Source organism: Rhineura floridana, chromosome 21, assembly GCF_030035675.1.
Source record: "Rhineura floridana isolate rRhiFlo1 chromosome 21, rRhiFlo1.hap2, whole genome shotgun sequence".
NCBI lineage: Eukaryota > Metazoa > Chordata > Lepidosauria > Squamata > Rhineuridae > Rhineura > Rhineura floridana.
The window spans coordinates 17,166,164-17,190,520 of record NC_084500.1 but is presented as its reverse complement, the minus strand read 5'-3'; the positions used below and the strand labels follow the sequence as shown (position 1 = coordinate 17,190,520).

At 49.3% G+C, this 24,357-nt stretch overlaps 1 protein-coding gene and 1 long non-coding RNA gene across 6 annotated transcripts in view; one reads left to right on the top strand and one right to left on the bottom strand.

Moving 5' to 3' along the window:
- Window positions 1-24,357, top strand: part of NXN (nucleoredoxin) — a 102,355-nt gene that overhangs the window by 62,056 nt on the left and 15,942 nt on the right. For 4 of the 5 annotated variants that reach the window (XM_061605277.1, XM_061605276.1, XM_061605278.1 and 1 more), the window contains 5 exons: window positions 14,342-14,459; window positions 15,277-15,410; window positions 16,025-16,125; window positions 17,434-17,540; window positions 23,464-23,643. In XM_061605277.1, the coding sequence (XP_061461261.1) occupies window positions 14,342-14,459; window positions 15,277-15,410; window positions 16,025-16,125; window positions 17,434-17,540; window positions 23,464-23,643 (640 nt within the window). Of the gene's footprint in view, window positions 1-13,382; window positions 13,475-14,341; window positions 14,460-15,276; window positions 15,411-16,024; window positions 16,126-17,433; window positions 17,541-23,463; window positions 23,644-24,357 lie in introns of those variants that run through there. The other variant, XM_061605280.1, reaches the window with a different exon arrangement.
- Window positions 10,166-14,990, bottom strand: LOC133374407 (uncharacterized). Its single transcript, XR_009759885.1, has 2 exons — window positions 14,216-14,990; window positions 10,166-12,908 (listed from the first exon to the last, which is right to left on the bottom strand). It is a non-coding gene; the product is annotated as an uncharacterized LOC133374407 (long non-coding RNA).

The following is a 24,357-nucleotide window of genomic DNA, read 5'->3' as shown; positions in this document are numbered from 1 at the left end:
TAGAGCCAAAATGAACCAGGGGCCTCTGTTTTCAAGTCAGGTTTGCCAATATGTGGCTGCCGAGCCAGGCTTGGCTGAGTTTGGATGTGGGTGAATCCTGGTTCAAATCCACACTCAGCCCTCTGTGTGGCTTTGGCCTATCTCTTGGCCTAGCCTTACTGGGCTAAGTTCAAGGTTCTAGTTTTGGTGTACAAAGTCCTCCAGCTTGGGACCAAGGATACCTGAAAGACCGTCTTACCCTATATATACCCAGTCGATCTCTGCGCTATGCAGGTGAGGGCCTCCTGCAGATAGTGGTTAGATTTTAGTGTTATTGTTGGAATTTTAAGGCTCTAACGTGAATTGTATGTTTCTTTCATGGATGCCAGTGAGGTCTCCACGTGGGTTATAGTCCCCAATCAGCTCGAGACAGGAACCTGTCATAATTTTTTCTTGGCTCCTCCCCTTCTTACTGAGGTGATGCCAGTTCTGTTCCTGTCTCAGCTCGGGCAACAACCTTTGGCTGTTTTTCTCTCACTTCTGTAGACTATCAGCCTACGGCTCCTCTATTTTCCTTCGTTCTTCTCTATACTTCTTATTATCTTTCTCTTCCTCTTTTCGTACCTATTCTTTCTCTCCTGGCTGAGATATGGAAGCACTGCCGTCTTCTCAGACCGCCAGGACAAAAACCCTTAGAGGAACAGGGCAGCACACAGTGGCTACTGCGGTCGGATCCCTGCAAGGCCATAAGGGGTCAGGGCAGCACTCAGCTCCTGCTGCAGTCAGTTCCCGGCCGCTGTCTGTCCCACAATCCCAGAACAAGAAGGGACACAAAAAATCAGGGCAGCACCATTCACGGTAAGTCCAACCGTACCTTTTATGTTGTGCATCGCCCAGAGTGGCTGGACAAACTGTGGTCCATAACATGTTTGTTAAATTGGTACATAAAAAAGGCAGGTTGAAAATGTGGTACATAAAATGTAGACTGATTCTTGGGGCGCAGAACACAATCAGAGATTGCATATGCACCATACCTTTAAAGCACATTCCCTCCCCTTCCATGAATCCTGGGAACTGTAGTTTACCCCTCACGGAGCTACAGTTCTCAGCACCATTAACAAACTATAGTTCCCGTGATTCTTTGTTGAGAGGGCATGCTTTAAATGTATGGTTTGTTCGGAGCCAGAATATGACCTGCCAGTTTTCCAAGGTATTTATTTCCCTTGTTGGTAAGTACCAAGACATTTCTCCCCAAGGGCTGACCCCCTAATGCAGCTCAAAATGGGCCCAAAATGAGGCTGTGTGCTCCGGAGTCGGAGGAACTCCCCCTACCCCGATTTGCAGAAAATCAATGGGGACATCACCCCCACGAAGTAGCCCAATTAGAACTGAGCATATTCAGTAGCAACCAAAACCTGTGAGGGCGGGCTGGAATGGAGTGCCCTAAAGGAGAGCATGGCTGGTTGGCTGAAAAGCTGCTCCAGGGGTGGTGGTGAGGCTGCGCTGCAACATTTTGTTGCAGGTCCCACCTGTCCTAATGTGATTTGTCTTAAATTCTGGGCGAGGAGTTGTCCTTCCCAAGAGACCCTCAACCATACAGGGCGTTACCAGCTCTAGATGGTGAAGAATATAGATTGATGATGAAATGTATACATATTTTCACAGTTATTCTACTCTTCTTCTCTCTCTCGCTCTGTCTTTTTGCCATAAGATTTAAACCAGGAGTTTTTCCTTGCCGTTTCTGAATTAAAACTGGAATTACCCTTCACTCCTAAAACACACCGCCTACATGTTTTACTTTTACAGTGTGTAAGAGTGTGTAATTACTCATCCTTAAAGGAGCCCCTGTGTGTTACTGCCTGAGTTGCTGATCTGCCCAGAACAGCAACTCATGCAGAGACCCAACGGGGCAACTGCTGCTGCTGTATCTGCCCATTGAGCATGGTTACATGATCCGGTGGCGCCTGATGCAGAGATGAAGACCTGTTACCTGCCCTGCTTCTAGCAGAGGCTGAATTTGAGAAGGTAAGCCTAGAGCACTGGATCATACAGAGACAGTGGGCAACCTCCTCTCTGGGTGGACAGTTGGCGCTCACTTTTAACCTTTGTGGTGGAAGTTTACAGCCCTGGCATGCAATGTTGGAGTGACTGAGTTGAAGGCAGACCAGATTGGCAGGAACCAGGAAAAGCTCTTAGCCTGTCTTGCTTTTTCGGTGGGGTGGATCTCTGACATTTTTTTGTAACAGGACCGCCGGCTCGCTGGGAGCCTCTGCCAAAGAATGCAAATAATTAGAGCAAATTAAACCCAAACTTCTTTTTCTGCCTGAACATGTCCTAACTTAACATCTGCTGAATGTACAAGAAATCCTGTAGGCCTGGAGACGGTATGTGTGTGGAATGAAAAAGCGGATGGATGGCAAACCACAAAGGGCCTGCCCGCATCTTAGCAACTTGCTCTGAGACTGGATGTCCGAGATGGTAGAGTCCTGAAGTGTCAGAATAGGGCTGTACCACTTCAGACTTTTAAGTGTGTGTGGTGTGCCATTATTGACTGTCCTCTGCCTTAAAAGAACACCCTGCAAATTAAAAACAAACTAACCCCATTGCATAAAAAGTACTCCCTGCAATTTTTAAAAAAGTTGGTGAGACAGTGTGGTTGTAGTGGTTAGAGTGTGTTGGACTAGGGCCTGGGGTTCAAATCCCCACTCAGCTGGGTGATGCTCAGTTGGGTGACATTTGGTCATTTGCTTTCCTCTCAGCCTCGCCTGCCTCACAGGGTGATTGTGAGGATTAAATGGGGAAAGGAGGACAGCTATGTTGCAGAACAGCAGGACCCAAATGCCTAAATAAATAATGCAATCAGAGCCTTGGATCAGCAGGCAAAATGAGAGTTGTTCCTGCGGGACAAGGACCTCTTGAAATGTTGCTCACACAGAGCTCGTTTCTGTCTGTTTGCCTTTCCTGGCCTCTGCAACGGCTATTTGTCATGAGTGGTAAATAGAACTCCCAACTTCAGAGGCAGTCTATCCCCTAGTACCAGTTGCTGGGGATGGAACACCAGGAGATTTTGCCTTCATGGCCTGATTGTGGCCTTCTCAGGGGGCACCTCGTTGGCCGCTGTGGGAACAGAAAGCTGGATTCCACGGGTCTTTTATGTGATTCAGCCAGGCTCTTCTTGCGTTCTTTTATTCCCGTGTTCTTTCCGGCCACTGCTGAGTTGGAGTCTGCCAGTTCCGGAGGGGAAGGCTTTTTTTTGTTGTCGTTTTTAGAACTAAGGCCAATGGATTTGTTTTCAAAATTTCTAGGGATCTTTGCTGTGTGCGCTCGTGGTCCTTGGACGACCCTCGTTTCCTTTTCGTCCTGCCAACCCAGGGCTCTCCGTAGCCAACAACTACTGTGTCACAGCATGTTCTTCCTCCTTGGCGAACTTGGAATGTTTTTGAAAAAACATCCAGCACCACCGCCTTCTGCAGCTTTTCCCTTTGATGCATGCTTAGCTTTCCGTATTGTCATGTTGGCATCCATTGGCCCTATTCCAGTTCCTTTTGGCCTGAGGGCAACGGTATTTCTCAGTAGAAGAGTAAAACTTTCCCACCAGGTGTAGTTTGATTGGCTGGCTTCCAGCAAGGCTTCCTGATTGGCTGGTTCGTAGCTTGGCTTCCTGATTGGCTGGGAGCCTTGTATAAGCATTCCTAACTCTTGGGAAACGCCCAGTTTTGGCACACTGGACTGGTGATAATTGCCTTTTCTGTGTTACTTGTAATTTCCTTTAGACTTCCCCTCCCTGTTCACAACGCCCTTGTGAAGTAGGTTGGTTTGTTCTCCATTTTACAGGTTGGAAACCAGGATGGAACAATGCCCCAACTTCATATGTCAAAATGGTCCAGTCGTGGTAGAAACGTTCTCCTTGGGTGACCAAGATCTGATTCAAATGTTCGAGGGAAGGGGCACGGACATTTTTGCCTGGTATCCTTGAAAGCAGAATGTAGACACATGGGTGGGAGACTGTTTTGAGAAGGACTAGAAGCCACCTATAAGCATACGGATTTACTGATTTTAAACAATCTGCTCTGGGTATAATTTCGTGTCCTTAATGATGTAGCTGTGGTTAGGTTAGCAAAAAAAAAAAATCTTTGGAGACATCTTGCTGGGAGAGACAGAAGCCTGGAGATTCTGGGATGGAGGCGGGAACCCAGTGATTCAGTTGTTGGCCTCTTCTGCATACGCCCCCCAGCTGCATGCGTTTATTCCTTATTTTGCAGAGCTGGGGCCTGACCTCGAAAGGGGCTCGGGGCAACGTGCCTTTGTGGGTGAAGCCTTGGTTCAAATTGCGGGAGAAAGTGTGGCGTTAAGGAGAAGACGGCCTTCGGTCAGAAAGATGGCTTTGAACACCCAATGTGGCCCTCCCGTCCTCTTTTATCTGGCCCTTAGAAACTCTGCTTTCCCCAGGCCACACCCCTCCCTGGCCCTCCCTGAGTGTTTCTGCTTGGCTGGAAATGTGTCCTTGAACTCTGATCGTGTCTCTTGCTTCTCTGGAGGGAGGATAAAGAGGGGGCGTGCTTTTCCAGGGTTGCAGTTTTCATGTCTCCAATCCTCTCTCTCTCTGCCCTCATGAGGACTAGAAACATCCCCTCTTTTTTTTTTTTAATGAAAGATGGGATGTGCCAGGTTAGCATGAAGGTTGCCGACAAATGCCTTGGGTGTGAGGGGTTCTCCATCTGTAGCATTCTTTGTCCCTCAAATTTTTGCCGAGCTTCTAAACTCCGGAGAGTCACTGCAGCTAGGCTGTTGATGGGGACAGACGATCGCCAACACATAACTCCAGTGCTCAAAAGCTTGTGCTGGCTGCCCATTCGCTATCGGGCCAGGTTCAGAGTTCTTGTATTAATTTGCAAGGCCCTTAGCAACCAGGATCCAAGGCACCTTAAGGACGTTCTGATCCTGTATATCCCGGCCGGATCACAGATCCTTGTGGGAGTCCCTGTTGGAGATCCACTGTTGCTCGGATGCACAGCTCAGATCCAGCAGTGTTGTGGGCCCGATTCTGTGGAACTCCCTGCCACTTGAGGTCAGGCAGGCCCCTCTGTCCATATTGAAGGCGAAGGGGTCAGAGGAGGGTGAAACAAGGGGACTATGACCTGGGAGACCAGGGTTCGAATCCCCACACAGCCATGAAGCTCACTGGGTGACCTTGGGCCAGTCATAGGGTTGCCATAAGTCGGAATCGACTTGAAGGCATTGCATTTCACATTTTCGTTGAACTGTGATTTTGTAACTGATCTGTAATTTTACTGTATTGAGGAGAGGTTTTTTTGTACACCCCTTAAGAGACGACAGTAATCAGAACAGAAACCCCCTCTGACTGCAGGCCATTTTTTCAGAAAAACAACGATAAGAAATCTCTTTCTTAATTAATTTAAAGGAACTTAAGGTAATTAAATGGCTGTGCTCAATCCTTTCCCAGCTTTTTTTTGTGCGTGTGTAGTTAAGCTTGTGACACAAGAGGGCTTGGAGGTCTGAAATGAGTTTGATTAAAATCCTAATTGATCATCACCTGTTTACTTCCGATGGGGAGAGGGAGCAGGAAATGAGGGCAGTTATCCAGCCAAGGAGATTTTTCTGGTGTCAGGACAAGGAAATTGGCTTTAAAGTGGGTTTATTGCACTAGTGACAGGGATCGCTGTGTTTTATATGTGTATTTTAAAAACACGACCTTTAACAAGGCCCTTTAGGCAGGAGGTGCTAAGGACTCCTCTCCTTTTAAATTTGAAGCTGTTTTTACAAATTCAGATCTTGGATCCCGGGGGCCTCTGGAGTCAAGGGAATGGGCTGGGATCCAGCACGCCAGACGCTGTCTGGAAGCATTCAATAGACCTTCTGGCTCCAACCAGCCTGCCTGCTTTTCTGCAGGCTCGGGTTGTTAGAGCGTGCAAGAGCCTCTTTGAATCCGGAACGCGCTGACTTTAATTACCCTTTGGTGGAAAAGGGAGAGGGAATTGTGGTGGCGTGGCCCCCCAAATGTAAGGAGTTAGCTGTCAGTTCACCCTTGGACCTTGGGGAGTTTGCTTCCTTGCCCAAAACCAGGCCCAGGGGTTATATATGTTAATAAAACTGCCTGTGGTCACCTGTGGCGAGTACCAGTTGCCTCCTAAGTGACCAGGCAAGAATGCTTTTGTAAGGGCTGAACATAGGAATTTCCCTGCTGGATCAGAGCAAAAAGACGATCTGACTGGATGTTCCGGTTCCATCCATGACCAAGCAAGGGACACAGACAGTAAGCCTTTCCCTTGGGCTTGTCTCTAGAGAAGCTGGAGCTCAGAACAGGGCTGGCGACAGCACCAGGTATTCTTAGGAAGCTGTTAGGGCCCCATCTCCCCAACAGGGCCCACCTCTTATGCCTCCCCTATTTCAACCCTTTTTCAGCCAGAGGGCCATATTTCCTTCTGAGCAGTCTTACGGGGGCCACATGCCAGTGGTGGATGGGGTCAGGGGGGAAAGTGGGTGGAGCAATTAATGTGTACATTAGGGCAGTTTCTACCCATATACACACACACACACACCAATCTTGGTCTGCTGTAGGTGCTGCTGGTGTAGTTTTATGAAGTTTTTTTTAAAAATTGTTGTATACTGCTTTGATATGCCTTGTGAAAAGTGGTGTAGAATTCTTTTTTTCAAATGAATAAAAATGGGCAGAGGATACCTTCTTTTCTTCCGTAATACTTGCAAACTTGGGGCTCGTCCCAGTGAAATTGACTGGGGAGGGGTTCAGGACAGGGAAGAGGCAAAAATGGACCGTCATCTACACAGGCGCACAGTTGACTTGCGGAACTCACTGTCACAGGATGCGATGGAGGGTCAAGGGCTTAAATGGCTTTCGAAGGTGACTAGACAGAATTCACGGAGGAGGAAAAGCCTCATCAGTGGCTACTAGTCACAATGGCTCTGTGGAACATCCAGGTTCAGCAGCAGTCTGTTTCTTGAATAACCAGTTGTTGAGAATGACAAATGGGGTGTAGAGATGTGTAGGCCAGGAAAAATTCAGGGGGAAATCATATTTGCCCCAACTTTTCGGGGGGAAAGTGTTTTAGTTTTTCCAAGTTTTTTTCTGGTCCTGCACATCTCTAGTGGGGAGAGGGCTGTTGTCGCACTCAGGTCCCGCTTGCGGGCTTTCCATTGTGGCATCTGTTTGGCCCCTTTGAGAACCGGATGCTGGACTAGAGGGCCCTTTGGCCTGACCCGGCAGCCAGCTTCCTCTTATTTTCTTTCCTCCCTATTGTGGGTCCCACAAGAGTGCTCAAAATAGTATCCGCAGCTTGTTCTGTGCCTTTGAAGCCACTGATGTGCTACTCTGTGATGGTACTGAACTGTTAGGTTGGCTAAGCTACAGCTCTTATGGACTAGGAACATTGGTGGGTTTCAGCTGCCTCCTCTCTCCCCCCCCCCTCCAAACATGTGAAGATGATTGGGCAAATCCAACAAGGTCCAGGGTTGGCCTGCGATGCCGGGGCTTGGCTTAAGGAGTCACCAAAACAATGATTCACGGTGCTTTCGCGCCTTGCGAGGCGCCTTTTCCGGCCCCCCATAAATCTCCCCTTGTATCATGCCATGGAGCGGACGCTGAAAGCCTCTCTTCAATTGGACGCAAGCGAAAGGCCCCTCTCGGCCACCTGGCCTGCCTGTCTCTCTCTGTGGTCTGGCTTCAGGCTTTCTAGGCAGCCCTCCAAACTGAAAGGCAAAGGTCTCCGGGGAGGGCATCTATCAGCCGTCTGAGGGCTGCCACGGCTGGGCCTTGCCAGCGTCGCGGCAGGTGGCATCAAACTTTCGAGAAGAACACTGCCGTGACACATTTGGCTTGGAGGGTCCAGCGAGACCCCTCTTTGCTTCCCGGTGCTGTCGGGGGCACCATCTTCGGCCCCGTTATGCCACCCCCAGGCCCAGCCTTCCGTTCTTCTCTCCCGAGAAACAGCTCTGGTTGGCAGCCGGCAGCCCTGCCAACTCCTCTCTTCAGCTCTGCATTCCTGTTTAATTGGCTAATGCTTTTCTGTTTACCTTTGATTTGTTATGACAAATCGGACGGATTTTTCCTGGCGCTCGCCACGATGGTATCCAAACAAATCGAAAGGAAACAGTACGTGGAGCCAAGCGCATAGTGTGCGCTCTGATCAGTGGGGGGAGGGAGGAGGAGAAAGGATTGCATCTGTTTCTTATTTTGTTGTTGTTGTTGTTTACTCCCCACCCCTGTGTCTTTCGTTAGTCATGTTGCGGCTAAAGTCCCTGAAGCCATTTCCTCCCATGCGCTGGGGAAAGGCGCCTGGCTGACTTTCTCTCTGCACTTTCCCTCTGACATGCGCGCCTTATGTGCAGCTTATGCTCACTTTCAGGCCTGTCTCTCTGTCTCTTCCCCTGCACACAGCTATACGAGGGAGCAAGAGGAGAAATGTGTTTTCTGTTCCTCTCCCCTCCAGGCAAGGCTGCCAGCTTCTGTGTTCGAAGCTGTGAGCCGGGTGTCACAGAGCATGTGCAAAGCACCTTCAGCGAGTAATAAAGTTTATTTTAAAGGTAACGAAGGACAGATTGTTCTCTGAGCATGTTCAGATTGTCTTTGACGAGCGGCTGCTGAGAGGTGAAAGAAATCGAAAGGTTAGCAGGCCCCTGGGCATGTACAGAGGGCCTCCCTTCCCACGTTTGGCTTTCAGGACACCTTATAGGAAGTAGACAAATAGCAGAAACACCGCACGCATGCACGCACATGCACCAGGAAAGGTCTGTAGCTCAGTGGCAGAGCATCTGCCTTTCATGCGGAAAGACCCAGGTTCAATTCCCGGCATCTCCGGGTAGGGCTCGGAGAGACTCCTTGCCTGAAAAACCTGGAGAGCTGCGTCCACTCAGCAAGATGGACGAACTGTCTGGCTCAGTATAAGGCAGCTTCCTATTTAAACCAACCTTTAATTCAGGACCATGAGGACTAGAATCCTACTTTATTTTTACGGGACAGATGATAGCTCTCTGGTCGAGCATCTGGTTTGCTTGTTTCAGTCCTCGGCATCTCCACTTAGAGCAGGGTGCTAACCTCAGAAGGGCCCTGCTGGGTCAGACTAAAGGCCTATCTAATCCACTTTGCCGCATCTGGGCTTGTTTTGTCAATGAGCGAAGCCTCTGGCTGTCTCCTAGCGGGGGTGACTGTATGTATCTCTTCCAAGGAAGGCGCCGCCACCTTGAGGAGACCAAATCTGCTTTCTCCCGCCTTCGTCCAACAAGCGATCATTGTGACAAAGACAATTAACGGAACAGAAGTTTGTCGTGGTGGGGATTGTTTCGTTATTGTTTCCAAAAGAACAAGGTTCTTGTGAAGCTTTGAAACGCCTCGCTGAAGAGAGTTGAGCTTTCATTTCAAAGCAGTGTCTCTTAAAATTTTATTTTGAAGAACATTGGAAACAGGAGTTTCGTCAACGTTTTCGTCTGAATTTTTAATCGCATCTCTGCATGCGGTTTTGACTGATGTACCTGTTTTGGCAAGCGGATTTCCCTAATGCATTCGGTATGTTGTTTTCATAACAATTTTTTTTTAATGCAGTTTCCTCCGATATATGCATTTCTGTAAACGTTGGTTGGAGAGCGCCATCGTGACATTCGGAGAAGTGTGTATTTTGAAGGATGGCTGTGTTTCAGGGTTTGTATTTTTTGGGAAAGTTTGAATGAAATGCAAACTGAATTGAACTCCCTCCCCCCTTAAGTCCTGGATATGGATTTCTTTGTGATTTTTTGTGAAAAGTGCCCAAGGGACACATCGTAGGGAGGTAATCGCTCTTTCCCTCCCCCTCCCAACACCATTTTGTGAACTTTTATCAAAGGTTTTGGAAACGATTTTTTAAAAATCCAATTTGCTAGCTGGAAACCCTCTAAATGACCAACGTTGATGATTGCGCCTTTGCCTCAGGGTTATATCCAACTCTCTTCTACTCGGAGTGGAATGGACTGTCTTCAAGTCGATTCCGACTTATGGCAACCCTGTGAAGAGGGTTTGCATGATAAGGGGTATTCTGAGGGGGGTTTACCATTGCCTTCCTCTGAGAGGCAGTGACTGGCCCAAGGTCACCCAGTGAGCTTCATGGCTGTGTGGGGATTCGAACCCTGGTCTCCCAGGTCGTAGTCCAACACCTTAACCACTGGAGTAGACACACTGAAATCACTATTTTATATTGTTATTTATTAAATTTATAGCCTGCCGAAGAAGCCGAGGGCAGCAAACACAAACAAGATTTAAAAACGGTGTGTGCGCTATGGGCAAAATGGCACATTAATACTCACCCCTCCCCTGCCCCCCCCCATATTTTAAACAAATGGCTTCATTTTCTACAACATCCTTCAAGCTCACAAGGGCAATACGCTTGCATTGGCTGCCTGTATGTTTCCGAGCTCGATTCAAGGTGCTGGTTTTAACCTATAAAGCCTTACACAGCTTGGGACCACAATACCTGATGGAACGCCTCTCCCGACACGAACCCATCCGTACACGACGCTCATCATCCAAGGCCCTCCTCCGGGAGCCTACTCCGAGGGAAGCTGGGAGTCTGGCAACAAGGGGAGGGCCTTCTCAGTGGTGGCCCTCAAATACGGAATAATTTTCCTAACGAGATGCGCCTGGTGCCAACACTGTTATCTTTTTGGCACCAGGTCCAGACTCTCCTCTTCTCCCAGGCATTTTAGCATGTGCTTTTCAATGGCTTTTACATTTTCTAAATTGTGTTTTTAAATTGGTTTTTGTGTTTTAAAATTTGTAGGTTTGTTTTTAATGTTTTTAATTGCTGTAAACCGCCCAGAGAGCTTCGGCTATGGGGCAGTATATAAATGTAATAAAGAAAGAAAGAATAAATAAAGGGATAATGCAGTCAGACCTGGCATCAGCCAATAAAGCCCAGCCGCTTCCAAGGTTTAAAATGGCCCTAGGGAGCCTCTGGACCTTGGGCCAAATGTGGCCCTCCAGGTCCCTTCCCTTGGCCCTGGGGACTCTTCCCCAGTCCCTATCCCTCACTGGTCCTGCTCAGCACCCTCCCAGGGCTTTTGCCTGGCTGAAATGTGTCCCATCAACTGTCAGATTGTCTTTTGCTTGCGTGGAAGGAGATTTTGTGTGCCTGTGCGCATGTGGTTAGACTCCTCCGGCTTTTTGCGTGGCTGGAATACAGTCTACAAAGATCCTCATTGTTTACTCTGCCCACTTCCGTCTCCGGCCCCACCCACTGCTGCATGCGGACCCCGGAAGGTCGCCTACGGGGGAATGTGGCCCTTGGCCTGAAAAAGTTTCCGGCCTCTGGTTTAAGAGTTCTCCCTCTGCAGTCGGAGGCAGGATGCCTTTGAATCCCAATTTCTGGGAACCACGAGTGGGAAGAGTTGCTGTTGCACTCAAGGCCCTACTTGGGGAGTCCCACTGGGGCATCTGATTGGCCACCACGCTCACAGGATCCTGGGCCAGATGGGCCCCTGTTGGCTTGATCCAGAAGGGCTCTTTGTGCTTTTTGAGAAAAGGTTCATTCGTTCAAAGCATTTATACCCTGCTCTTTATCCAGAAAAGCTTGCAGAGCAGCTTGCAAATCAATCTGAATAACACAGGCTTGCCCTCGTGAAAGACACAGCTGCCCTCAGCCTTACACTCTCAAAAAGATGCGACACAAAAGGAAAAAAGGATCGAGAGGGGAGAGAAAAACAGGAGGAAAGCCCCTCCTTTGATTACCCGTGCGCTAGTCCACATGGGACCTTCTTCTGTTCACCAAGGGGAATTTTATGCGTTGTCCCATTCCAGCAGAGCAATTGGTTTTAAATAGACTTAGCAGTTAAAACCTTGCAGCCCAGTAAGGACTCGGTTTGACGTGACCTGGGTGTCGCTCTCTTTAGCAAATGGAGCAAATCTGGAGTTTGTTTTCCACACTTGATCTTCCTGGCTGGCCAGTTCCTCTTCCACCAGCCCCCTTCCCTTTCTCTCTCTCTCTCTGGCAAAGCTGCCTTTTCTCTTGAGCCTCCCAAGATCCAGCCGCACATGGCTCTCCAGCTTCTCAGCGCCTGAGCTCATGCCTCATCAGTTGACTTGTAATGGAAGGAGAAACCTGCTTGCCTGTCCCTGCGCCAAGGAAAGCTGATGCAATCTTGTCTCGAGGGTTGCAAAGCCTGGCCAAATAAACAGAAGGATTTAGCCCTCTTTAAGTGGACACTCCGACCAGAGCATATCCAAACACATTCCGAGGCGGCTCTGATGACCACGGGAAACGCCATAAAAGTCCCTTTTTAGCTCTGGAAATCTAGAGAGAGAGAGAGAGCAGGCTTGCTGTTGTCAGTGTGAGCGACTGGTTGAGTGAGCGCAGTAGGATTGCATTTCCCCAAACACTTTCCCCTCTTTCTTTCAGTTCCGGCAGTTTTATGGGTTTGGAATGACCACCTGTCAAGGTTGTTGTTTAGGTTAGTGCACGGGGAGGCAATTTTTTGTTTATTTAAAGGATGTGTTTGAGTGCTGTAGGAGTAACCATCTTGTTTTATTTTTTTATTTATTACATTTACGTCTCACCTTATGTGCTCCAAGGGAGCTCAAGGTGACGTGCGTGGTTTTTCCCCCTCTGCATTTCACCCTCACCACAACCCTGCGAGGTAGGTTAGGCTGAGGAGCAGTGACAGGGCCAAAGTCACCCAGTGAGAGCTTCATGGCCGAGTAGGGATTTGAACCCTGGTCTTCCAGGTCCTGGTCTTGCTCTCTAACCACTACACCACACTACTCTTCGGAGAGGTATTCCTTCCAGTGTGATGAGCAAACAGGAGTTCCTCCTTTTGAAATGGTGTTACTGTTTGTTTGAGTTCGTAGAAATGGTTTTATTGCTGTTAGAGCTTGTGTTTTATCGTGCTGTACCCTGTTTTGATGGCCTCAGGCTGCGAAGCGGTTTATAAATCTGTGAAATAAATAAGAAGCTAAAATGGCAGTTGCAACTTTTTGACAAGTAGTCATGTTGAAAATGAATTTTAACAATGGGGTTTTGGAATCGTTTTGTTTAAAACAAACGGGAAAGGGAAAACCTTTTTAAGCTAACCAAAACGCCTCTGAACAATTCATCCAGGGGTAGCCCTCTAGAAATTGTTGGGCTCCAGCTCCCAGAAGCCCTAGCAACCAGCACACCCAGTGGTCAAAGATGGATGGGCGTTGGAACCCAGCAACATCTGAAGGGCACCACGTTGGCTGCCCCTCGTCTAATACGTGAATTGACCGCAGCTTTAACTATGATGGTTATCTTAAGGTCCACCTGATCCCTTCTGTCCCTGCCCAATCACTGAGATCTTTGAGGGCGTCTCTGTTGGTGGGTCCCCCGTGGCTCAGCTGCCCGGCTTCTAATTACTAGCCACGCATTCAGTGTTGTGGGCCCAAGCCTGTGGGACTCTGACTGAGATGAGGCTGGTACCCTCCCTGCTGAACTTCAGGCCCATGACAAAAGACTTCCTTATTCCAGCAGGCCTTTTTCAGGTAGTGTTTGGGTTAGGGTTACTGTTTAGTGTTAATATTAATATTTCTGAGATGTGTTAGTCGCTGGTTACCTGAAGGTCTCCAAGCGATTTACAGCTTGGTTAAGAACACAAATAAAGACACCATGAAAGCAGAACCATAGAGCAATGGCCCCCATATTTATTTATTTATTATTTGATTTATATCCCGCCTTTCCTCCCAGCAGGAGCCCAGGGCAGCAAACAAAAGCACTAAAAACACTTGAAAACATCATAGAAAGCAGACTTTACAATACATTAAAATAAAACATCTTTAAAAACATTTTTAAAAAAAACACTAATCGCAAACAGCATCACCTTCGTCTACTGAAAGCCTGCAAAAAACAAAAACAAAGGTAAGTCTTTACCTGACGTTGAAAAGAAGGAGTCAGGCTGACCTTCCTGGGGAGCGGATCCCAAGTTTGTGTGTTTGGCTTTATGACGACATTTTCTACTTGATTTGTTCTCTGTCTGGTTTACTTTTATGTACACAGCTTAGAAAGGCTACTGATTACACTGTTCTTCAGCCTTGTGCCCCCAGATGTTCACCAACTACAACTCCCATCGTTCCTGATCATTGGCCATGCTGTCTGGGGATGGTGGGAGTTGTAGTCCAGCAACAGCTGAGGACCCAAGGTTGAAGACCAGTGGATTAAAGGGTTTATAAACAACCACCCACGCAAAAAGCAACAACGCCAGTAGATCTCTGCCTCCAGGAACTTACAGTCTGAGTTTGGATCGTGAAACAGCAACAGGTTGGCAGAGGCGAAGGAGCGAGATTTCTAAAGACAATTTCCCTCTTTGCCTTGCGGTGTGTTACAGCTTTTCTCTCTCTTTCTCTCTCCCCCAGTTGAAACTCTGGAACAAGTTCCGTGTGTCCAACATTCCCTCGCTGATATTTATAGATGCCGCCACGGGAAAGGTTGTCTGCCGAAACGGCCTCTTGGTAATCCGAGACGACCCAGAAGGTAAGATGGTGTGTTAAGACTTCCTTGTTGTGCTTGGGGACCTCTTCCCCTCGTCCCCTGGTGAGTCACGGTTGCCACTTCCCAAGCGCACGGCAGAGATGGAGGGTGAGGGGAGGCATTCTTGCAAACCTCATCGGAAAACGTTCTTGGCACAAAAACCTCCCTGTGCTCTTCGGCACGTAGGGAGCTGCGTTATCCAGAGTCAGACCCATTGGTCCATCTAGCTCAGTACTGTCCACACTGACTGGCAGCTGCTCTCCAAGGTTTCAGGCGGGGGTCTCTCCCACCTTACCCGGCGATGCCATTGGAGATTGAAACTGGGACTTTCTCTGTGGAAATCATGTGCTCTGCCACTGAGTTACAGCTCTTTCCTTTTTTTTTTTTTTTAAAAAAAGCAAGATTCCAGTCCTCATGGTTCTGAACTAAGGGCTGATTTCCACAGGAACGTTGGAAGCTGCCTCATCCAGATTCAGACCATTTGTCCTGGTCACTGACTGACAGCAGCTCCTCAGGGCTTCAGACAAGCGGTCTTTCCCTGTCCTATCTGGAGATGCGGGGGAGTTGAATCTGGGCAAACAGACTTTTTGGGGACGCCCCTTCTCATGGGCTTATCTGGCTGTGGCAGTGGGGGGCCCCTCGCAGTGCTAGACAGCTGAATCTAGCTGATATTTTTATTTCCCACAATGACACCAGCCTTGGCTCCATGTGATAATGGACACGCTCTTGGTTTCCGTTTCCGTTTCGGGAGGGACAGGCAGCTTGGGTGCTCCTGCGTAGCTGTTGAAGGTCTGTCTGCTTTCTCATTTTCTTGCTCCAGGTTTGGAGTTCCCTTGGGGCCCCCGGCCATTCAGCGAGGTGGTCGCAGGACCTCTCCTCCGAAATAGCGGCCAGGCTCAGGAGAGCACCATCCTGGAGGGCTCGCATGTTGGCGTTTACTTCTCCGCACACTGGGTGAGCAATGCTCTTAACTTCACCACTTTCTTTTTTGGGGGGCTCAAGAGTGCATGTGAGCATGTGCAGAGTGCCTCCCCTTTACAGCTGAATCATCACAAGCAGACCCCGTGAATTGACTCGTGCGATGAAGAATAATAAAGAAAGAATTATCCACAAGGGGTTTTTTGGTTGTAACTATCCTATTTTTTAATTCACACAGGGGTGTTTTTTGTGTTGTTGTGTGATTTTTGTACGGCCCATACCTGTACACATTTTATTCTGAAACCAACTCTTTCGTAGCGCAGCCGTGTCTGGCAGCATCACCCAGCAGAGCGATATGAAATGCGTTTGGAGTGATTTGTTAAAACTCTCAATTGCATCACCTGGCTTTGCCTGTGCCAAGGCTTCTAGTCCATAGCATTTCTTGTTTTGCAGCCTGCCTACCTGCACATAGTCATTTGTAGCATGTAGAGAGCCTGTAGGCAAGACAAGGAGCCGGCTCACTTTCAGTTGACCAAACTTTTTCCCTGTAGGCAATTTCTACTCGCCATAGGCGAAGAGGCGGATGCCTGCTTTTAAGGCTGCCTGTGTAATCATAACATATTGTCTTCTCTTTGTTTTTCTTTTGGCAGTGCCCACCATGCAGAAGTCTCACACGGGTGCTGGTGGAATCCTATAGGAAAATCAAGGAATCGGGCCAAAAATTTGAGATCGTCTTCGTCAGTGCAGACAGGTAACAGCTGCCTCTCTGCCATTGGAACCAGCCTCTGCTGTGCTGGGGAAAGGGCCAAGAGGTGGGGACGAAATGCGATCTGCCATTGGCTGGGCAGGGTGGATTGACAGAGCTTCATTGCGTTGGGGAAAGCTGGAAGAAGGGAGTGGGACATAGGATCAGGGGAGCGTGTCAGCAGTGTGGCTCTAATTTATGAAAATGAGTACTGGGTGAAGAATTAACCATCCTGCAAGCCTTTTTTTTAAGCAAAGTTTCTAGTCCCTAAGATGGGGTTGAAAGTACGTGTGAGACCTCTGCCTGCTGAAATCTCAAAAGTTAAGATGCTCTGGACCTTGATGCATAAGGATGTGCTTGTGTGACTCCCTGGGCTGTTGCAGGCTGGAGAGCTTCCTTGCCCTCCCTGCAGAAGTTTAGTACCTAGAAGGCAATGAGTAAGGCAGGCATGGAGAGGGAGAGGGCAGGGCCAGAAACTGGGGAAGCACCGTAAAGCACTGGTAAAGGAAGCACCGGGGAGGGGGGGGGAAGGGGAAGCCAGGAGCAGAGGAAGAGATGGCATCTCTGCAAGGAGTCCCTCCAAACTGCAGCTTTACAAAATCCATCGACAGGATGTGACGGACAGGGACCAATGGCAGCAAAGAGGGGTGGAGCAAGACCAAGGTTTGTGTCATTGCATTAGGACTCCAAGGTCAGGGCTCCTTATCCAGCTCCCGGAAGGTCTGGGGTTCAAATCTACCCATGCGAATATGCTGCCTATTTCCATCATACAGGACAGTTCGTACCTGTGGCTTTTAGAATCTCTGTTCTATCTCCTGGCCAGTACTTGTATACATGCCGCAATTTTACGGAAGTGGCTTTGGGTGCATAATCTAGCTTTCGGAGAAACTTGGTGTCCCATTCACCCTGCACTCTTCTATTTCTTTTTTTAAAAGAGCAAGCTTCTAGCCCTTACCGTAGCGGTGAAGGTACACAAAGGGGGCTGAGGCAAATCTGCTAGATGTTTTCCCTCCGTGATTTGTACAGGTTTTAGAATTTGCCATGGCATAGGTTTTTAAAAAAACTTACGGCTGTTTTTTTTGTTTTGTTTTTTTTAATCATGGAGCCTGCATACCCGACCCCCTTTTCCGCAGCACCAGCTAGCTTAATTCCCCCTTCCCGAAGAGCAGATCTCTTTTCAGATCACCAGCACTACGGAGGCTGCGACTGTTTTTGTCCACAGCAATCTGCTCCTTTGCGGACTGCTTTCTGCGATCCAGGCTTGGCTCTGTCTTGACGGGTAAAGGGTCCTTCCTTTTGCTTCGCCCTCTCCAGGTCAGAGGATTCGTTCAAACAGTATTTCAGCGAGATGCCCTGGCTGGCCATCCCGTACGCCGACGAGGGGAGACGCTCGCGTCTCAACCGGCTCTACGGCATCCAAGGTAGGACCAAAAAACCATTTTTAAAAAAACAAATGTTCCTCTGACACGGTGTGAAATGTGTAACGTGCTTGTGATTATTTGCTAGATAAGATCGTGCAAAAATAAATAAAATGAAATGGTTTGTATGAGCAAGCCATGGATTGGGTCTAGTATCGATATGTGTCTCCTTATACGCCAGCTACTGGGATTATTTGGGGGTGAGGGGTTGAAATACTTGTAAATTGCTTAATATCCAAAAATCTTGAAACCCTGAAAAGCTGTCACCAGTCACTGTGAATACTGAGATAGGTGGACCAAAGGTCTGACTCGGTAGGTGGCATGCCTTGCTAACCCTACTCAGAGTAGACCCATTGGAGTTACTAGACGTGGCTAACTTAGTTTAATTCATTTCAGTGGGTCTGCTCTGAGTAGGACATAGTTGAATACAACAGCGTCTTACACCCCTGTTTTCCTAATCGTTGGGTTCCTTTTCCTGCCCCCCCCCCGGCATTTGCTCACTTCGTCTTGCCTTTTTCACGTCTGTCTCCTGCTTGTCGGCGTTACCCGCTTTCTAAGGATATCCTGCCGCGTCCCTTCCAAACCGGAAGCTCGAGGCGCGTAACGATAGCGTGCAAAGTTAACGCTGTCCTGTCAGGAGCACCGCAAGGTGGAACGTTGATCTAAGCATTTAAAAAAAAAAAGCCACGTGGGTTTTATCAGTGAAATCTTCAATTCATCTCAAGGAACCTTCGACCTGGGGAGGAGGTGGGTGGGATTTAACAATTCGTGGATGTACAAGGCTCCGTCATGGTTACCTTATAAACATCTTCCTTCCTTCCTTCCTTCCTTCCTTCCTTCCTTCCTTCCTTCCTTCATAAATAAGAAAGAAATAGCAACACATGTGGGATATCTTATCTAATATTTAATACCCTAAGCGCAGTGGCTTTGTCACTTCTGGAGAACTTCAAGTCCAGGGTCCAAGTGCGGCCCTTCAGGCCTCTCTCTCTGGCCCTCAGGACTCTACCGAGGTCACGCCTTTCCCTAGCCCTGCTTTGCACTTTTCTTTTTGCCTGGGCTGGAAATGTGACCTTCAACCCTCATTGTGCCTCTAGCTTGCCCGGATGGAAGACAGAGAGGGGCCTGTGTGCATGTGCGCAGAAAGGCAAAAGGCGCATTTGTTGCCCCGCCCACTTTTGCCTTTGGTCCCGCCCACCCCAGCATGTGGCCCCTGGCAGGTTGCCAGGAGCAAATGCGGCCCTTAGGCTGCGAAAATGTCCCCACCCCTGCTCCAGAGGGACCAAGAAATCGGACCAGAAGGTGGGGCTATGTAAAAGAAGGGGTGGGGCTATGTAAAAGAAGGGGTGGGGCTATGCAGATCGGGGCAGCCTTCTATCTCTGCGCCTCCCATTAAGAGGCTAAAGAAATGGGCTGTGATTTTGCAAGACCACAGAGGAACGAGAGCTGCGATCCCCTCTTTCTCAGCAACTGAGATTGCTCAGAAATCTGAGGCTCCGAAATCTGGAGCCTCCAGAGCAAGTTTAGACCTCTGCCGTCTGGGGCTGATGGGAGTTGTAGTACAAATCATGACTGTGCCGTCTGGGGCTGATGGGAGTTGCAGTCCAAAGCATCTGCAGGGCACTGGATTAGGGAAGAATGTGCTAGGTGAATTGGAAGCTCTGTTTTCCTGCCTCCCTGGCTGGCCAGTGAAATGACACCCTTTCTTGTTCCTCTGGCCGTCTGCCCTGGAGGGAGAGTGTGTATTTTCCTTTTATTTTATTTTTTGAAGGGGGGGAAAAACCAACAGGAGGAAATTGTACACAGACTTGGAAAGCTTAATTTGGGTGTGTCTGAATACTCCCATTCACAGTGCCTGGGGGGAAGAGACTCCATCCTCCCTAAATCCCCTTGCTGTTGGGAGGGGCCGTAGCTTCATGGTAGAACATGTGCTTTGCAGGCCGGAGGGCCCGGGCTCATTGATTGATTGATTGATTGATACCCCACCTTTTCCATCCAGGGAGCTCAAGGCAGCGTACAAGCATGGTTCTCCCCCTCCCGATGTAATCCTCACAACAACCCTGTGAGGTAGGTTTAGGCTGAGAGAAACAGTGACTGGCCCAAGGTCCCTCAGTGAGCTTTGTGGCCGAGGGGTGATTTGAACCCTGGTCTCGCAGGTCCCAGTCTGACACCCTAACCGCTGCACCCCACTGTTGTCGTCTCCAGTTAAAGGAAGCAGGTAGTAGGGGAGTGGGCTCGAGACCCTTCTCTGTTGGAAAACCTGGTGTCCTCCTGACATTGTTGAATGACAGCTGCCAGGACCCCTGACCATTGGGCATGCTGCCTGGGGCTGATGGGAGTTGGAGTCCAACAGACACAGGAGGGCACCACGTTGGCTACTCCTGCTAAAGATAATCTTGAGACAGGCGTATACGTGACCCAACTCAGGCCCCATCTGCACTCTACATTGAAAGCCGTATTATACTTCGAACAGTCACAGCTTCCCCCCAAAGAATCCTGGGAACTGTAGTTTGTGAAGGTGCTGAGAGTTGTTAGGAGATGCCTATTCCCCCCTCACCGAGCTACAATTCCCAGAGTGGTTTAACAACCAGTCCTCCTTCCCAGGGAATTGTAGCTCGATGAGGGGAATAGGGGTCTCCTGACAACTCTCGGCACCCTTAACAAACTACAGTTCCCAGGATCCGATGGGGGAAACCATGCCTGGTTAAAGTGGCATGACACTGCTTTAAATATATAGTGCAGATGAGGCCTCAGAAAGAGGTTGATTCCTAGGTTATTATTTACACTTACATAATAATAATAATAATAATAAAATTTAATTTTTGTGTCGCCTATCTGGCCGAAGCCACTCTAGGCGACGTACAAACTAAAATTCAGTAAAATACAATACAATACAGATAAAATACAATGAAGTCATTAATCACAGCAGCATGAGATCAGTTAGGGCAATCGATAGATAATAAGTATCCCAAAAAAGTTAGCCCTCCCCGGAAATCCTAGAGGCCTGTCCAAAGAGCCAAGTTTTTAAGGCCCGGAGGAATGTATCCAGGGAAGGGGCATGGCGAAGATCGAATGGGAGGGAGTTCCAGAGAGTGGGGGCCACCACTGAAAATGCCCTTTCTCTAGTCCCTACCAACCTAGCTGTTTTCGTTGGTGGGACTGAGAGAAGGCCCTGTGTGGCTGATCTGGTTGGGCGGCTTAATTTGTGGTACTGGAGGCGCTCCTTCAGGTAAACTGGGCCGAGACCGTATAGGGATTTAAAGGTTAATACCAACACCTTGAATTGGGCCCGGAAAACAACTGGAAGCCAATGTAGGTGAAATAATACTGGCGTGATGTGATCACGGCGGCGGCTGTTTGTAAGCAACCACGCCGCCGCATTCTGCACCAGTTGTAGTTTCCGGACAGTTTTCAAGGGTAACCCCACGTAGAGCGCATTGCAGTAGTCTAATCGAGAGGTGACCAGGGCGTGTACCACCAGTGGGAGCTGATGAATAGGGAGGTAGGGTTGCAGCCTCCGTATGAGATGTAATTGGTACCAAGCTGCCAGGCTCACATCCCACCTTTGAGCTCAAGGTGGCGTAAATGGTCCTTGCCCCCCCCCATTTTACCCTCACAACAACCTTGTGAGGTAGGCTAAGCTGAGAGATGGTGACTGGCCCAAAGTCACCCAGTAAACTTCATGACTGAACAAGGATTTAAACTCGTGTCTCCCAGGTCCTAATCCAACACTCTAACCGCTACACCACCACCGGTGTTTGCCTCCATCCAGATCAGGGTATCATGCAGAGCTGCAGTGGTTAGACTCTGCGATGGATGGGAGCTCTGAGCTCCCAGGAGCTTTTAACTCTTTCATCGATTTGATTTTTCCTCTTGGACTTGCTGTGTATCAAATCGTCCCTTGGGGTTTTTCCTTTTGCAGTGCAGAAGCAGCTGTTGCCAGAAGAATGCGAAAATTGTGTGGAATGAGCGGAAAGCTGTGAAGGCAGCCGGCTCGCAGGGCAGATTCCTGGCGAAGGACTTGGCCAGTAACTGCCAGCCACGAACGTTGATCCACTTTTCTTGATGCGTGTGGCATTATATTAAAAGTTGCACTGGAGCCACAGCAGAATTTGCTTCCGACAGCTGTGCAAAACATGTACAGCTGGCTAGCGAGGAGACTGTCTGTTGGAGACTCCCCTTCTCCCCCCACCCGCCAGAAAGAAACACAATGATATTGCCCACAGAATTCAACCTCTTTTTATTTATTTGTTTAATGCAGTTCACACAAATTAAAGCTTACTTTTTTTTTAAGAAGCAAGTTCCTAGTCCTTATGAAAGCTAAGATTTGCTTTCTGCAAGGGTGAGGTAATGCCTGGGGGGAATTCCAGGACAGATGAACCCAGGAAGATAAACTCAGCAGTAGCAGCAGGGTGGGACACAGCTGCTTATTGGGCTTCCCAACGTGGGGGAGACGTGTCTTCGCCAATTGCTGCGAGGGGGAGGGTGTGTGGGCGTGTCAGTGAGCCGCAGGCCCAGCTTCGGATTGGCTCGGGGCTAGTCCCGTGGAGTTGCTGTATGTGGCATTTTAGTAGGTCATTTAGCTTCCAGGATCTCACCATTTTGTTTAAACAAGTTTCTGGTCCTTGAGATTGCAGATAAATGCTTGAAAAGAGTATGTGCAACATCCGCAGAGATCTCAGAAACTTTGCTGATTTGCTAAGAGTGCCCGTGGTTAGCCGTGGGAGTTCAGTGGTAATTCAGACACTGAGTCCCTCTCCCTCTCTGTCCTACACACACACACACACACCCCGCCTCTTGATTTCAGACACAGTGCAGCCAAATTGCCCACTGGGATGTTCTCTAGCAGCCCTCTCATGCCATAACCGGCGAGCGCCTGCTGCTGACAAAGCCACAGCCGAAGCACTTTACACTTGCAAATGCCGTTTCGTTTTGTTACGGCACTAAGCCAGAAGTGACAGGTCCAGAGCTGCCTTATGCTGAGAATCAAGAGCAAGAATCCGCCTTAGTGGTGACTGGTGCCCCATTGGGACAGGTAGGGTGGAAGGCAGGGAGGCCCAAAGAGCAGGTGGAACCAGAGCCAAAGGTAGACAGAGACGGAGCTAATGACAGGCGGAATCAACGCATTCTGGTTTTGCCCCCTTCCTCCTCCCTGCTGAGATTAAGGAGGAGAAAACTGGCAGCCCAGGTCCGCCCCCTAGGCTGGTTTGCAAGTTAGAAGGCAGGCCGGTTGGGGGCTGGCTGGGAGCAGTTGGAGCAGCAAGAAAAGTGCCATGTTTTATTAGATGGCATACATAGAACTTGTTTTCCTTTGCGTACGAAAGCTCGCCACCGTTCATCTGCTCTTCAGGGGGAAACCCAATCCCCGGACAGCTGAGCAGCAGGTGCTGGCTGCGGGCCAGACGTCTCTTGACGTCCGTCAGATGCATTTCATTTTTTTAAGGCCGTGGGGGAATCGGGGGCGGGCGGGAGGGGGGGTGAAGAGAGGCAAAAGCCGAGCAGGATCTTAGAGGGCTGGAAAGAAGGGCAGAGGAGAGCCCTTGTGGCTCAGTGCTATGTGAAAGTTGCTGAATGTTGAGTCCAGCTGTTGGCCTGTCTACTCCAATATGGTCTGCTCTGGCAGGCAGCAGCTATCCAGGGTCTCGGGCAGAGAAGAAGGGTCTTTCCCTGTACCTGCCACCTGATTCTTATCCCATCCACAAAGCACCTTTTAAAGCACATGGCATCCCCAGCACCCTTAACAAACTACAGTTCCCACAATTCTTTGGGGAAAGTCATGTGCTTTAAACGGATGGCATGGACGTCAACCTGGGACCTTCTGCATGCAAAGCAGTGTCTCTGCCGCTGAGCCTCTCTATCCTTGTCTGTATTCATCTTGCCCTCGTAGAGGCTAACCTTGCTGTGTATCTTTCCCCGGCCCCATCAACAGGCATCCCGACCCTCATCGTTCTGGACCCCAAGGGGGACGTGATCACACGGCAAGGCCGAGTGGAGGTGCTGAACGACGTCGAGTGCAAGGAGTTCCCCTGGCACCCCAAGCCCGTCCTGGAGCTGACTGACTCCAACGCCGTCCAGCTGAACGAGGGCCCTTGCCTCGTGCTTTTTGTAGGTACGAGACCTCCCCCCACTCCCTCCACCTCCACTGCAGAAAGCTGCTTCCTCTTCTGCCTCTTCCTTTCATCGCCACCGGGGCAGGAGCCAAAATCTTGGAGGGTGCTAGTTTGTTGGTTATAACAGCATGCCGCTGCCTGAAAATTTTGTTGATCGCTTTGAAAAGTTTCTAGCCCTCAAGAGTGCAAAGGTTGGTTCGGTGCCCTTGATGTACCTCTCCCCCCGCCCCACAGACACTCTGTTTCTAGCCAGACGCAGTATACATTATATCCAGCGTAGGAGTCCTAGAGCCTGGGGGCCAAATGCAGCCCTCTGGGCCTCTCTACCTGGCTCTCGCCATTCTCTCCAGGCCACGCCCCTCCCTAGCTGTGCTTTGCACCCTCCTGGAGTGATTTTGCCTGGCTGGAAAAGTGTCCTTGAACTCTGATCAGGCCTCTTGCTTGCCTGGGTGGAGGACAGAGAGAGAGGCGTGTAACTGTGAAGAAAATAGCCCACTGCACAAGGTGAAATTCACATTTATTGTTACATCTGGCGCTGCCCACCACTGGCATGCGGCCCCACGAAAGTTGCCAAGGAGGGAATGCGGCCCTTTGGCTGAAAAAGGTTCGCAATCCCTAGCACAGAGGGCCGTCCAAACCTGGGATTGTTTGAACGACACACTAAGCCAGGCATGGGGAACCTGTGATCCTGCAGATGTTGTCAGACTACAACT